Below are 16,428 nucleotides of genomic sequence, written 5' to 3' on the forward strand. Positions count from 1 at the left end.
CAGAAAAATTATCTGCAAAACTTGCTAAAATACAGATTCATGGATCTGATCCCAAGAGTCTCTGATTCTCAGGCCTAAGAATTTGCATTTCTAAGAAGACCCCATAGATGCTGATGCTGCTTGTCTGTCCTGCATTAGACACTCAGTGTTTATTTAACAGAAAAAAAGAGAGACAGAGTTCCCTCTGTATTTCTACCAAATTTGCCTTCCAACATACTTAGTAGTAAACTGCCACTGTGTGAAGTACCAGTTTGCTTGACAGGTTCATGATGGTTAAACACTTATCCCTCAGCCTGGTCAGACATGTGGTGAAAGTCAGCAAAGTTCAGGGGAAAAACAAGTGACACCAACAGGGAAAAACAGATGCTTAGGATACATCCTTTCCAGAGAGCATATATTGAGCCATCCCCCCCCCCCCGAAAACAAAGCAATTTTAAAAAAGAAAAATTGAAAAAAATGAGAGAGAAATCTTTCTATACAAAAGTTAACATGCAGCCTCATTTGACATTTCTTCTGTTTATTACTAGTGAAGAACTGATCTTCCTTGGCAGCTGTACAGCTGTAATGGGACGGTCCAAGACTCCCTGTGCCTGCTGTACATGACCTGTTCCACCATGTAAATGTTCCTAGATTTGTACATTTGTTCACTTCATAGGAAAAAACTCTGATTTAAAAATTTATTTTTCAGCAACATGTGCTTTATCCCCCTTCCTGAACAGAAATACTCTATTTTGGTAAAAATAAAGGCTTATTTATGAAAGGTCATATTTGGATGTTCCAGGAAGTTTTCCGGAGTGACAGAAATTTTCCACATCTTGCTTTCTGAGGTAACCTGCTACTGTCAAAAGCCATAGAAATCACATGTTCTGTACAGTTTGTTGTACATAAAATACAGTGAGTTTTAAAAAATAAATAATTTTCTAAGAGTTCTACGAATTTCTTCCTGTAATTATTACAAGAAAAGGATACAGTCCTCTTCGTGGTAATAGGACTCTGCAATCTGTTAAAAACAAAAAATAGAGAAAATTAAATTAACAATCGGATGAAATGACAGATGTGGAAGAAATTAAGAGCTTGAAACTTCAAATGCCTTTGATAACAGAGTAAGAAAATCTCAGTTACTATATTCTCTAGATCACAAGAACTTTGTAGACACAGGATGCCATTCTGAAGTCATTCATCTCAAGCAAAGCAAACAGAGATATTCTTTGGTCTTTACCTAACCTCGTTCTCCCTATTTTTTTCTTTTTTTTTTGAGATAGGGTCTCACTCAGTCACCCAGGCTGTAGTGCAGTAGCATAATCACACTGAAATCTTGAAATCTTGGGCTCAAGTGATCCTCCTGCCTCAGCCTCCTGAGTAGCTGGGGCTATAGTCACATACTGTTATGCCTCGCTAATTTTTTGTAGAGATGGGTACAAAGTTGGTATTCAACTTCTGGTTTCAAGTTACCCTCCCACCTTGAACTCTACAAACTACTAGGATTATAGGTTTGAGCCACCATGCCCAGCCTTCCATATTTTATTTCAAGTTAAATCAAATTCCCCTGATTCACTGGAGTCTAGAAGTAAGATCTCCAAAGAATGAGGCAAATGCGACAGAGGCTTATAAAAACATAACACAAGTGAGGAAATGATTCTGTTTATTATAAATAAAAAAGCAGAAATACGTCATGTCACAAGAGACTTTGACATCCCATTTACTTCATTCCTATTTCACAAACTACCAGCTGGAGACCTCATGGCACACGGACTTTTTGGTCAGTTTTGATATTTAAGGAAATCTAGGCCAAATGTAAACAGGTGAGTAATGATATTTGGAATGTATTTACAATGTGCAAAGTTCTGCACATTGTAAAAGGACATTAGATAAAAAGTTTAGTCACTCAGGAGCTGGTTCTAGGGGGCTTGTCAGCTACCAGATTCATCCTACAGCACCTTTAAATTTAAAAATTCTTTGACTCTAAAAATTTTGGGCTTTTAAAGAGATCATTATCTAGATATAGCATTTATGAATAGATTAGTAAAATTAAAAGTATTCACTGATAAATATTGGCATAAGCTGTTGTCTTATTTGGAATATTTCATTTTTTAATTAATTATCATTTTTGAGTCAGAGTTTCATTTTGTCACCCTTGGTAGAGTGCCAAGGCATCATAGCTCACAGCAACCTCAAACTCTTGGGCTCAAGCAATTCTCTTGCCTCAGCCTCCCTAATAGCTAGGACTACAGGTGCCTGCCACAATACCCAGCTATTTTTAGAGATGGGGTCTTGCTCTTACTCAGTCTGGTCTCAAACTCTTGAGTCCAGGCAACCCACCTGCTTCGGCCTCCCAGACTGCTAGAATTATAGGCATGAGTCACTGCACCCACCCTTTAATTAGCTTTTTAAATTTTTAAAAAAAAAATTATTTTTTTTGAGACAGTCTCACTATGTTGCTCTTGGTAGAGTGCTATGGCTGTCACAGCTCACAGCAATCTCCAACTCTTGGGCTGTCACAGCTCACAGCAACCTCCAATTCTTAGGCTTAGGCGATTCTCTTGCCTCAGCCTCCCAAGTAGCTGGGACTGCAGGCACCTGCCACAATGCCCAGCTATTTTTTGGTTGCAGTTGTCATTGCTGTTTAGCTGGCCTGGGCTGGGTTCGAACTCACCAGCCTCAGTGCTGTAATCACTAAGCTACGGACGCCACGCAAATACTTTATATTTTTAAGACAGTTTTTACTGATTCTTACTAGGTCTTTGGTAAAGAAAGGTATTCTCTTTATAGATCTCTTTCGCCATTTTTTCAGGTAACTACCAATGCAAAGAGCAATGAAGTACCTGTCAACTCTGTAAGCTAGCCAAGAAAAGGAAAAGTGTTCCCCCAATTTCCCAGTGCAAATGGCATACTTTAAAAGCCAAAGACTTGCCTACTTTAAATACATCCTAGAGATTTTTCCATAAGCAATATAGATGACTGGACTCAATCCTCTCTTTGTAAATTTTCAGTTAATCTTAAATTTGACTACATACTTACATTATATTAAGGCTTTTTTTTTTGCAAAGAATTAATTTTCAAGATTCTGTTTTAATCAGTTTATTTTTATTTATTTTTATTTTATTTTTTTTTGTAGAAACAGAGTTTCACTTTTGGCCCTTGGTAGAGTGCTATGGCATCATACAGCTCACAGCAACCTCCAACTCCTGGGCTTAAGCGATTCTCTTGCCTCAGCCTCCCGAGTAGCTGGGACTACAGGCACCCGCCACAACGCCCGGCTATTTTTTGGTTGCAGTTCAGCCAGGGCCAGGTTTAAACCCGCCACCCTTGGTATATGGGGCCGGCGCCTTACCGACTGAGCCACAGGCGCCGCCTAATCAGTTTATTTTTTAAATAATGTTATAAAAGTATTAGTTTGAACCAAGTCAAATTGCCATTTTTTTTTAAACCCACAAAACGAGACTTTTATACATACAATGGTACCACTAACAAAGCGCTAACAAATGTTTAACAGTTTGCCCCACAGTGTTGGGGAGAGCTCTCGATGCTCATTTCTAAAGCACCAATACTACCACTGTGGCCAATTTCCAGGAGACAAATATCACTGAGTATGGTTCTCAGGAGTCAGTACTAGCAGGTGACAGCACACCACTGGGTTACACCTCATAGAAATCAGTAACATTTCAACTACAAACCTCCAGTGAAAAATCAATGCCACTGTATGGTTTCCCTACTATATATTACATGAGATAGATATATAAGTTTCAGGTTGTCCATTAAAATAAAATAGCTGGCTCTTCAAAGCCAGTTTCCTTGCCCTTTTGTGGTGCACCATTGGCACATGGTTATTTCTAAATAGCTCTCATTTGAGAAGTTTTAATAGGGTCTATACCTATTATATAACCTGATCTACTGGCACTGCAGAAACATAATTTTTAATTATCTTCCATGATTCTGTGGCCGTTCTAATAAAGCAACAAAGAAGAGAGAGGGTGATGAAACCCAAGCCTCAAAAGCAAAAGGCGTTTTGAGGTTAAAGGTCATCTTGAAATATAAATATACAGAATATTTCCCCTACAAAAAATTTCTCTCTAGCAAGTCTAGCAGGACAAGAGAAGATGTGCTTCTCCTTGATGTCCCACATTTCTTTCTTTCTTTCTTTTTTTTTAGAGACAGAGTCGCACTTTGTCACCCTCTGTAGAGTGCTGTTGCATCACAACTCACAGCAACCTCCAGCTCTTGGGCTTAGGTGATTCTCTTGCCTCACCCTCCCAAGTAGCTAGGACTACAGGTGTCTGCCACAACGCCTGGCTATTTTTATTTTTTTTTGTTGTTGTTGTCGCAGTTCAGCCGGGGCCAGGTTTGAAACCACCACCCTTGGTATATGGGGCCGGCACCCTACTCACTGAGCCACAGGCGCCACCCAGATGTCCCATATTTTTAAATCTGAAAGGTAGGCTGTTAGAGCAGAAAGAACGTAGGTGTGGAGGTAAATGGCCTGACTGCGCTCCAGTGCAAGCTCTGCCACTTCCTAGCTCTGTGACTGCGGACATGTATTTCACATCCGAAGTTTCAACTTTCTTAACTTAAAACAGGGATGATAATACCTAGTATGAGACAAGGCTGCTGTAAGGACTGAAAGAGAGAATGTCTATCTAGCATAGCGCCAAGCCCACTGCATGCAGTAAGTGCTTTCAATGATTCTTGAAACTAAGTCTGAACCACGACTGCACAATGTAGAGTAGATCATGTGAAGAAGTTAAAAACCATTTCTGGAGGGCAACAGCTATAAGGTTCTCCTGGCTTCAACCTTCCTTTCACCTACTAGGGGAAGGTGCTGCTATGGTCTCAATGTTGGTGTCCCCCATAAATATGCTGAAACCTAATCCCCAGCATGACAGTATTAAGGGGGGGGGTGTCTTTGGGAGGTGATCAGGTCACAAGGGCTCTGTCTCAGTCAATGAATTGGTATCTTTATCTAGAAGAGGTCCAAAGGAGCATGTTTGCCCCTTTTACTAAGCAAGGAAACAGAGAAAGGGCCCTTAACAGTTACAAAATCTGTTGGTGCTTTGATCTTGCACTTCCCAGCCTCCAGTACTGTGATAAATAAATTTCTCTTGTTTATATGTTATGCAGTTTGTGGTATTTTTGCAGTAGCAGCTCTTGTGGATTAAGATAGAGATGTATCTTTTGGCAGCAGCCTGACAGAATGGCTTGGAGGATCCCAGTAGATCCTTTTCCTGCCTGGATCTGAGAATATTTTGGTATAAGCTTGCTGGACAGAGTACATTGCTTGATACTCTGTTATAACTGCTATATGAAAAGCCTCCAATTGTATAACTCAGTTAAACATTTAAAGCTAAGCCAAGGTCATATTAACTAAATCAGTGTTTTATTTTTCATTTTATTTTACTTTAATTTTTTTATTTCAAATTAATATGAGGGTACACATTTTTAGGTTACATTGTTCTCACTTCCACGGTAAATGTCAACAACTGGCAAATCTAGGTGAAAGGCACATTGTGATCTGCTGGGAATTACTGAAATGAACAGAATGTATTTCTATCCCTCCACGGCTTGTGTGTCCCTTGGGAGGTGACAGGATATTCCCTTGGGTGAGGAGGCAACTGTCAGCTGACTCCTGTCACCCCGACATCTCAGCTTCCTGAAGGCATCAGGATGTCTTTACTTTCCCATTCTTGATTTTTAACAAGCAATCTTTGAATTGGTGACAGTGGGAGTGGAGTTATAATGCTTATTTGCTTTTTACTATATGCCAAACACTATGCCAAGTGCTTGAACATGCATCATCTCCTTTAATCCTCTATGACTTTACAATAGTAGTACTAAAAGCTGTGTAATTTGTTACTAGCATAAACCACCACTGTATTTTCTAAGCTCTCTTCTCAGGAAAGAAAAGACCATTGTGTAATCCACTGTGCAAACACAATGAAGCCTGAGAGATTAGAAAGCTGCCTTGGTATTGGTGCTGTTCAACTACAGTCAATTAGTAATTTTCTTTTTTGAAACTAGAGTCTTTTTTCTTCTACTGTGGGCAAAAATTAAAATAATATATGCTGAGATTGCAAACCAAGGCACAGGGACCCCAAACCTGACAAACTGTTTGTTTTTCATAATTAAGTTGTACAAATAGAACTATAATTTCATAAGTTTTATCTTATAAACATTAGGTTCTCTAGGTTTTTGTGTTCTTTTAAAAAAATTTTTAAACTTTTCTTCTTTTTAATTTTGGATTAATATGAGCGTACATGTGATTACGTTACATTGTTTGCATTTTAAGGTGAAGTCCAAGGTGTCGTTGATTCCTTCACCCAGGAGGTGTGCCACACACCCCTACCTTGTAGGAAGGGGTGGGAACTTACCAAGCCCCCTCCTCCCTGCCCTTCTTGAATTTAATTGTGTTTTTCCCTGAGAAATATGGACTGTTTCATGAATTTGTGTCATCCTTGCACAGGGGCTATGCTGATCTCTATATTATTCTAATTTTGCCACCTGTGCTGCTGAAGTGAGCATGTAAATTAGTAACACTTTGGAGGCCATAAAGCAGTACACATTTTCTCAAAGGCATTCTTCAAGTCTCAAAGGAAGTAACATACATTTATAAAAATATACATTCTCCCATGTTGAGACAAAAGCTATTTTATTTTTTAAAAATTAAAAATTACTTCTCAGCACAAAAATGAAACAAGAGGTAAATAAAATAAAAAGTGGAACTTTCTCCATTCTGATACCATTTCTTTTTTTTTTTTTGAGACAGAGTCTTACTATGCTGCCCTCGGTAGAATGCTGTGGCGTTTTTTTTTTTGTCGTAGTTGTCATTGCTGTTTACTTGGTCTGGGTTCAAACCCTCCAGCCTTGGTGTACGTGGCCAGCGCCGTAACCACTGAGCTATGGGCACAGAGCCTGATATTTTCATTTTAAGTTAAAATCAAACATAGCTCATGAAGATTTTAATTTTTTCTGAATTAACTCTTCGTTTGTAACAAGACTTTCTTATCAGTATCCTAAGAGCCTCCCAGTCTCCAGACTCTTCTCTCCATCTTCTAAGTCACCATCTCCATCACTGAGAGAGATCTTTTTCTTTTTTTTTTTAATGTCTTTATTTTTTTATTTTTTTGTAGAGACAGAGTCTCACTTTACTGCCCTCCGTAGAGTGCCGTGGCGTCACACGGCTCACAGCAACCTCCAGCTCTTGGGCTTAAGCGATTCTCTTGCCTCAGCCTCCCGAGCAGCTGGGACTGCAGGCGCCCGCCACAACGCCGGCTATTTTTTTTTTGTTGCGGTTTGGCTGGGGCTGGGTTTGAACCCGCCACCCTTGGCATATGGGGCCGGCGCCCTACTCACTGAGCCACAGGCGCTGCCCGAGAGAGATCTTTTTCTAAAATTCAAATTGGATTCTGGCACTCTCATAAGTGAAAACTCCCAGCCAGTAAAAATACAGCCCTAATGTCACTAGCTATCCAATCTCACCTCCTGCCTTTCCATCTTAACCTCTAACAATATCCCAGCCACGCCTTTCACAGGCTAATGTCTCTTCCTGTACCAGCTCGCTCTTGCTAGTGAGCACATAGTAAGCCTGTAAAGTCCAACTAGGAGTCACCTTGTTTCCCTAATGCCCAAAGGGCAAAATTTACCATCCATTTTGTGCTGATGAACCTTAAATTTAAGTCTACTCTAACATTTAATACAGAATTCAACAAGTATTTATCAACACAACTGCTTCTCCTATTCGACAATAGCTCTCTCCAGGACATACCCTGTTAAGTAATCTGTTCCCCTATGTTTAGCACCGTCTTTGGCACCCAGCTGGGGTTGAGCACTTGCTATGTTGACTCGTATTTGTACATGACTTAATCACTGAATAAAAGATATCAGCCATTGTCTAAACCTGTGGTTCTCAACCTTCCTAATGTGCGGCCCTTTAATCCAGTTCCTGTGGGTTGCAACCCCCAGGTTGAGAACCACTGGTCTAAGCTATGGATTATTTAAGGCCGAGGTGTGGCCGCCAGTCAGAAATATGCCAAATTTCCTAACTTTCACACCAGTCATTAATTCAGGGTCACCATATGTTGGGCTCACCAATGATAGGACTGATTATAGAGAACTAGATTTTAGACTCCAAACACTGGTACAATCTTAGCGATGCTGAAAATAAACGGTTGACTGTAGTACCTGATGAAGGCAAAGCGGAAGTGCTCTCGAATCCAACTGCTCAACTTCCCCTCGTATGAGTGAAAACAGAGACTGCAGAACTAGCTTTGGAGCATCTGGTTGATCATTAGCACTCACTTCAGCAGCGTCTTCATCACCAGCACCACGTGTGGCTGCACTTGGTATTTTTTCTTGAATTAAAAGTGCAGTATCTCCTGAGGAGAGTGCTTTAAGAAGAAAAGAAAATGCCTATGTTAGGATAGCTTCCCACGATGGTCTAGTGCTCTAACACAATCACACCTGTTAACCATAAAACTTTCAAGAGTATTACAAACAATAATAAAAAAAAAAAACCTTTCAAGATTATTGATAAAAAGATATTGAAGGAAAGTGTGGAGGTTAAAATGCGGCCCAAACTTGATTCTACCAAAGGAAAAGTATATTTGAAATCCTTGCTTGCCCAAAATAAAACAGAACTGAAGAGGAAGGTACATGCATTTATCATGAGAAACAGGTGAAGAAGTCGAGCCTTTCCCTTTAAACTCTATCCTGATAAGGTTCCAACTACTTCTTTTTTTTGTAGAGACAGAGTCTCACTGTACCGCCCTCGGGTAGAGTGCCGTGGCGTCACACGGCTCACAGCAACCTCTAACTCTTGGGCTTAGGCGATTGTCTTGCCTCAGCCTCCCGAGCAGCTGGGACTACAGGCGCCCGCCACAACGCCCGGCTATTTTTTGGTTGCAGTTTGGCTGGGGCCGGGTTTGAACCCGCCACCCTCGGCATATGGGGCTGGCACCCTACTCACTGAGCCACAGGCGCCGCCCAACGTTCCAACTACTTCTTGATCCCAGAAGTGTCAGGAATTCAGATGCCAGAGCTAACGGCCAGTGAAATATTTTACTGAAGAAGTAACACATATTTCTTAAAAATCATTAATAAACAAATATGCTCAACCCACAGCCTCTAAAATGCATCAAAATTTAATTGTTATAAGTCTTCACTGAAATCTCAGTATCAATTCTTTTTTTTTTTTTGGTTTTTGGCCGGGGCTAGGTTTGAACCTGCCACCTCCGGCATATGGGACTGGTGCCCTACTCCTTGAGCCACAGGCGCCGCCCCTCAGTATCAATTCTAATTTTCATGTTCAGGTTGAGTAGACTACTTGCAGCATGCATACCTTCAGCTAGCCTACCTCAGAAAGGACCTCTGTCAGGAAGGTAGCTCTGTATGCACCAGGACGGAGTGTGCCCTGACTCTAGAGTGTGCCTCACATCCGGCCTTCTACTGCCTTCTAACAAACCCACTGCTCTGGCCAGACTGGCCCATTCTTCATCTCCCTAGTAAAATAGTCTACGGTTTTCTGAACAATTACAGATTCTAATAGCTGGAATAATTTCTTGTCATCTAGGCCTATTTATTTGTCTTCACCCTAACAAAATCCGTATCCTAACAAAAGATGAGACTGAAGTCAAGTTCCTTTCCTCCAAACCCTGTATAGCATTATAGTAATTGGTGTAAAGTCTCATCTTTATTAGATCACAACTCTTACACGGCAGGAGTTAATTTACGTACTACAGCATCCCAATTGTACCCTCAGCACTAGAATGATTATTTACATTTTAGAGAATTCTATTGTATCATTAATTTTTAGAGACAGAGTCTTACTCTGTCATCACCCAGGCTGGAATGCAGTGCTGTGATCCTAACTCACTGTAACCTCAAACTCCTGGGCTCAAGCAATCCTTTTGCCTCAGTCTCCTGAGTAGCTGGGATTACAGGAATGTATCACCATACCTGGGTAATTAAGAAAAAACGTTTTTTTAGAGCTGGTGTCTCACCATGTTGCCCAGGCTGGTTGCAACCTGCTAGTCTTAAGTGATCGTCCTGCTGTGGCCTGCCAGAGCATTGGGATTTTAGGTGTGAGCCAGCGTGCCCAGCTCTTCCATAAATTTTATATCACTTGGCCTACAGAAGCACAAGGCCCAGTGATGATCTGGTATTTTGTAGGGATAATATTTACAAAAACATACATGTTTCTTCTGCTTTTTAATATTCTAACTATCTAGGGGCAAGACTACAAGAGTGCCAATGTGGAAACAGGAACTTTCTTGAAGAACTACGAAGAAATGAAGAGAACTCGTATTTTCCTTCCCTTTTGCCCAAGACGTAACAGACTGCGATAAAGCCAGCTTCCCAAATTCTATTCTTTTCTTGTTTAGATATTTCCCATATAGTTATCCATCCTTCTCATTTTTTTAAAAAAAAGAAAGCTGAAATTTTATAATGCTTACTTTCTGTACAAGGCAGTTAATAAAAACCTTGAAGACTATTACCAAAGAAGTAAGGACACTCAAAATAAGAAAAATGGGGCAGCGCCTGTGGCTCAAAGGAGTAGGGCGTCAGCCCCATATACCAGAGGTGGCGGGTTCAAACCCAGGCCCAGCCAAAAAAAAAAAAAAAACTGCAAAAATAAATAAATAAATAAATAAAAAATAAGGAAAATGAGTTCAGTGCCCATAGCACAGTGGTTACGGCACTGGCCATATGCACTGAGGGTGGTGGGTTCCAACCTAGCCTGGGCCTGCCAAACAACGACGACAATCGCAAACAAACAAAAAAAAGCCAGGCGTTGTGGTGGGCGCCTGTAGTCCCAGCTACTTGGGAGGCTGAGGCAAGAGAATCACTTAAGCCCACGAGTTTGAGGTTGCTGTGAGCCGTGATGCCACAGCACTCTACTAAGGGTGATGTAGTGAGACTCTGTCTCAAAAACGAAAAAAAGGAAAAAGGACAGAATCAGTGACTACCTTTTCTAAAGCAGGTCAAAAAGGGGTCCTGAAGAATGAAAATGGAAACCTGCATTGTTATTATCTCAGTTATTTAATCAGTACAGATTCATAATGATGAAGTTTCCTGTAAGATCCATTTTATCTCTAAATTACTTTGACAACCAATGTTACTGAAACGTACAACTTATAAAAACCCCCAAAATTGGTAAATAAAAAGTATGTAACCAAAGACATTTCAACAGAAGGAAGACTACTGCTCATAAAACATAACCAGCAGAAGTCCTAACACAGAACTCCAAGGATTCCAAGAGCAAGAGAAGGCTGAGCCGGGAAATTAGAACGAATGTAATCCTTTAATCATAAAGTGTGGGGAGGAAGAAATACATGATGTAGGCTCAGATAGGTCATCCTAGATGGGCCAAGTGGTTAGAAAACATGCAAGACTTGTAACCACAGAAGGATTATTTGTCAGAGCTTGAAGATCATAAGCTTCAGAGATAAGTACAAGACCTCCTCACCTCCTGAGATATGAGTAACCTTGCTTGCTGGGATAAAGTAATTACAAATCAAACAGCAGTGCAAGAGACTCCTGTTCTGCCATGATCTTTCCAACTGACCTGGCGTTAGACATTTCACTCTCTGAATTATAATTTCCTCATCTAAAATGAAGGGACTGGGCAGATAAGCTCTCAGGTCCCTCCAAGTTCTGACCTTTTAAAACATTCAAAATCTCCTCAGAGCTTTTGTTATTTAGGAAATGCAGATGATCTCTGTGATGAAGTTGGGGCCATAATTTAGGTAAATTGACAGTAAGGGAGACTACCTAATACAAGTTTCATCTAGTTCCTTTCCCACTATTTGTTTTTAAACCACTGTTCCTCCCTTGCCTAGACTGTGTGTTACATAAACAGCAGCATATGATATTTTTAGTCAAGAAAACAAATGGAATGTCCTTGCAAGCAGAGTTCTACAACATTCCATACTAAAGAGTTGGTGTCTGTTTCCAGCTCTGCCAAGTTTTTAGGAATATGAATTCTATCATGGCTTAAATATTCATATAAATAGTTATATATATTATTGAATGACAAAGCTATACTTTACCTTATGCACCTATTAAACATTTAGCCATATTCTAAGGAATTTTAAATCACTTAAAATACGGTCTTACTAGTTTCACAACATTAATGGGGTAAAGCATTCATATTAGAAAACTATCTGCTGCCAAAGAGTTGGAAGAAATAGTAAGTGAAATCAGGGCAGCCCTATGTTTCCAGCCTGCTTCCACTACTTATTAGCCATACGTTTGGCAAGTTATTGAATCTCTTTGATCCCTGAGCTTTTTCCCTCTGTAACATGGGGCTATAACATTGACCTCATGAGGTTACTGTAAGGATTAGATGAGATAATGTGTGCAAAAAGCTGGTTTGCTCCCAACCCTCAGCCTGGAAAGTGGTCACTGGAATGAAAAAGGTCACCGGATTGGTAAAGCAGTTCTGAGACAGTCCAATTTCTTTATTTGAAAAAAAAAAACATTTAGAGGAAAGGGTAAATAAAGCTAATAGAGCTTATACACCATCGCAAATAACAGGAATTATAAGAAGTAGGTTACAGCCTTAAATTGCTTCCTCTGTTAATCACTGATGCTATAGGTTTGAATGTGTTTGAACTTGCCTTTTTCTCTATTTGATATAGTATTATTGCACATGTAACCATTTCAGATTGGCTTGTTTCACTTAGTAATATGCATTTAAGTTTCCCCCATGTCTTTCCATTACTTAATTGCCCTTTTCTTTTTAGCACTTATAATAGTCCTCGAACTTGATTGTAATAAAGGCAATAATAAAGAAAATAAACACTGGTATAATCACAAGTATTTAAGAGACTAACATGTTGTGAACTAACACCTTTTTACAATGTACTAAACATTTTAAAAATAATATTAATAAAGAATTCATGATATAACATGGAAGTAGCAGCAGTTTTCCATGTGAATTCTGAAATAACTTTGTATTATTACTTTTGATGTCACATGAGTCACATCAAGTGAGTTCAATTTTGCTTGAAAAATAAGGCTAATTATATTTCATGAATTAGTGCTAAAATTCCTTCAGATGCACAAAAAGTTTTCTGGCAAAGATATATTTATAGTGAAAAAAAAAAACCTAATCAAAACACATACTGCCACATATAATTCCCCCTAACTACAAAATCTTATTTAACATAAATACAGCTTCCTGTAACCACATATGAATCCATCTAGCTAGAAAGGAACAAAAACAACTATTTACCTTCATCTGTGAAAGACCAAAGAGTTATAGTTAAAACCACCCAGTAGACATTTTGCTGATGCTATTTGTAAATACAAAAGTATACAAACAGGGGTGGCGCCTGTGGCTCAAAGGAGTAGGGCGCCAGCCCCATATACTGGAGGTGGCGGGTTCAAACCCAGCCCTGGCCAAAAAAAAAAAAAAAAAAATATATGTATATATATTTTATTAATCTGTATCCAGAGATAGGGACAATTACTTCGAGAAATTTCACTGAATTTATCATAGTTCTTGACTTTTGTGTCAGTTCTAACACATACTTGCCTTCTTGGAATATAAACTAAGGGATATGACCATTTCTCTGCATTATAGGGAGAATGACGTGACCAGATGATTTAAAGACAAAATCTCACAGCTGGTACATAAGTACCCAAGAGAATAAAAAATTATCACAGACAAAATGGGGATTGGAACGATGTTACACACAAGACATCAAGACCTACGCAAAGATGGTGACAATGACTACATTTATGATCACATAGGCTGAGCATCCCTAATCTGAAATGCTACAAAATCTAAAATTTTTGAAGCACTGACAGGATGCCACAAGTGAAAATTCTACACCTGACATCATCTGACCGGTCAGAGCCAACATGCAGTCAAAACTTTGTTACATGCACAAAATTATTACAAATATTACATTAAACCATCTTCAGGTTCTATGTGTAGGGTATATATAAAACATGATCAATAAATTCCATGTTTAGAATTGATCCCATGCCCAAAATATCTCATTATATATCCTGAAATTTTCTAAAATCCTTAAAAAATCCCAAATCTAAAAAAAAAAAAAAAAAAAAAATCCCAAATCTACTGGATGAGGTGGGTGGATTGCTTGAGCTCAGGATTTTGAGATCAGCCTGAGTAAAAGCCAGCCAGACCCCATCTCTAAAAATAGCCAGGCATTGTGGTAGGAGCCTATAGTACCAGCTACTTGGGAGGCTGAGGCAAGAGAATCACTTGAGCTCAAGAGTTTAAGGTTGCTGTGAACTATGATACCATGGCATTCTACCAAGGACAACAAATTGAGACACTGTCTCTAAATAAATAAATAAATAAACAAACAAATAAATAAAATTGGGCCAGGTACAGTGGCTCTAACCTGTAATCCTAGCACTCTGGGAGGCCAAGGCGAATGGACTACTTAAGCTAAGAAGTTCCAGGCTGGGTGCCCGGAGCTCAATGGGAGCTCCGGACCTGTGCACTGGAGCTGGTGGGTTCAAACCCAGCCGGGGCCTGCTTAAACAATCAAAAAAAAAAAAAAAGCTAAGGATTCCAAGACCAGCCAGAGTGAGAGTGAGACCCCATCTCTAAATATAGCCAGTGTAGTGGTGGGTGTCTGTAGCCCCAGCTACTTGGGAGGCTGAGACAAGAGGATCACTTGAGCCCAAGAGTCTGAGATTGCTGTGAGCTATGATGGTATGGCACTCTACTGAGGGCAACACAGTAAAACTCTGTTTCAAAATCAATCATTCAGTCCCAAATCTATAAAACTTTTAGTTCAAGCATTTCAGAGAAGGGATGCCTGTAATGGGAGTGACGGGCACAAACTGAGCTGATGAGCGTGTCTAATGAAGAGGTGAGGGTTTGTAGGAACGCTACACATGTTAAATAGTATATACGACTACTCTGTAAGTGCACTATCTCATACAGATGTTGTAGCGAAAACTCTGCCTTTGTCCTTGCTGCTTCCTCCGCATAGTCTGCTCGCTTTCGAGCAGGAGCACGATTTACCACTGTGAATCCTGACACAGAGCAGGTACTCAAAAACACCTGGGAAAAAACTGAATGTTAATATGTATCATGGAATGTGATACAAGCCCATACATACTATGCCACTTGATTCTTACAACATTACGTGGCAAGTATTAGAAATTGTAGATGAAGCAACTGAATTTGTCAAAGAGATTAAATGAGAACATGGGCTCTTAAGTCGGGCTGCTTGGGTTTGACTAAATCTATGACTTTCCAGCTCTGTGACTTTGGGCAAGTCAGTCTCTTTAAACTTTCACTTTGCCACCTGCTACATAGGGATACGGCTTTATATGGAGTCTCCTAAGAAATCACATTTATATAAGAAATAAAATAAGAGACTCTTCCACATTTACCCACAATTCTGCTACCTCTCTTCCTTCAAACAAAAACACGGAATTTTTTTTAAAGAAAGGAATTACAAAACAAAACGATATTGATTGTTTTTATAAAAATACTTTCTTGACCCAACTAATAAAGGTTCCTTTCATTGTATTGAAGCTAGATCAAATTAAAAGTCTGACAGAAAAGTTAGATCATTCAGAGACAATGAATGAAAAAAAAACCAAACTCGGGCGGCGCCTGTGGTTCAGTGAGTAGGGCGCCGGCCCCATATGCCGAGGGTGGCGGGTTCAAACCCAGCCCCGGCCAAACTGCAACAAAAAAATAGCCGGGCGTTGTGGCGGGCGCCTGTAGTCCCAGCTGCTCTGGAGGCTGAGGCAAGAGAATCGCATAAGCCCAAGAGTTAGAGGTTGCTGTGAGCCGTGTGACGCCACGGCACTCTACCCGAGGGCAGTACAGTGAGACTCTGTCTCTACAAAAAAAAAAAAAAAAAGAAAAAAACCAAACTCTACCACTTCCTGTAAGAATGAACCATCCCTGTTCTGTGATCCTGTTTAGTCCTGCTGTAACCAGCAGGCAGGAATTGTTCTGCAGAAACAGCTAACAACATACTCAGAGGAAAGGCGTGTGCAGACATGTGCAGTAATTGTTCTGTGGCAAACTGTGGTAAGTTAAATGCACTTTAATACACTTTAAATACACTTCTAAATTCAGCAAAAGTGAGACAGTGAGGGGTAAACAATTAGAATCTGAAGTCAGATTTCCTGGGATCAAATCCTGAGAGCGCTACTTATTAGTAAGATGATACTGGGCAAGGTACTTATTCCTCTATACCTAAGATTCCTTATCTATAAATTGGAGCTAATTATAGTATGCTTCATAAGGCTGTGTTGAAGATTAAATGGGATAACCCATATAAAGAACAGACCACTATGGCTGGCATATAGTAAACATTCAACTCATGTTCGAGTACTTAAGTTTTTTTCTTTTTTTGGGGGGACAGAGTCTCACTCTGTTGCCCCAGGTTAGAGTGAAATGAAGTCATAGCTCACAGCAACTTCAAACTCTTG

General features: G+C 39.9%; 1 protein-coding gene and 1 non-coding gene across 6 annotated transcripts in view; both read right to left on the reverse strand.

Moving 5' to 3' along the window:
• CNST (consortin, connexin sorting protein) overlaps positions 1 to 16,428 on the reverse strand; it is a 94,134-nt gene that overhangs the window by 30,856 nt on the left and 46,850 nt on the right. For all 5 annotated transcript variants that reach the window (XM_053606959.1, XM_053606957.1, XM_053606958.1 and 2 more), the window contains 2 exons: positions 8,173 to 8,378; positions 970 to 1,000 (listed from right to left, as the gene is read on the reverse strand). In XM_053606959.1, coding sequence (XP_053462934.1) covers positions 970 to 1,000; positions 8,173 to 8,378 — 237 coding nt within the window. The remainder of the gene's footprint in view (positions 1 to 969; positions 1,001 to 8,172; positions 8,379 to 16,428) is intronic.
• Positions 6,412 to 6,513, reverse strand: LOC128597919 (U6 spliceosomal RNA). The gene has a single exon (XR_008383466.1). It is a non-coding gene; the product is annotated as a U6 spliceosomal RNA (small nuclear RNA).

The sequence above is a fragment of the Nycticebus coucang genome, chromosome 10, assembly GCF_027406575.1.
Source record: "Nycticebus coucang isolate mNycCou1 chromosome 10, mNycCou1.pri, whole genome shotgun sequence".
Taxonomy (NCBI): Eukaryota; Metazoa; Chordata; class Mammalia; order Primates; family Lorisidae; genus Nycticebus; species Nycticebus coucang.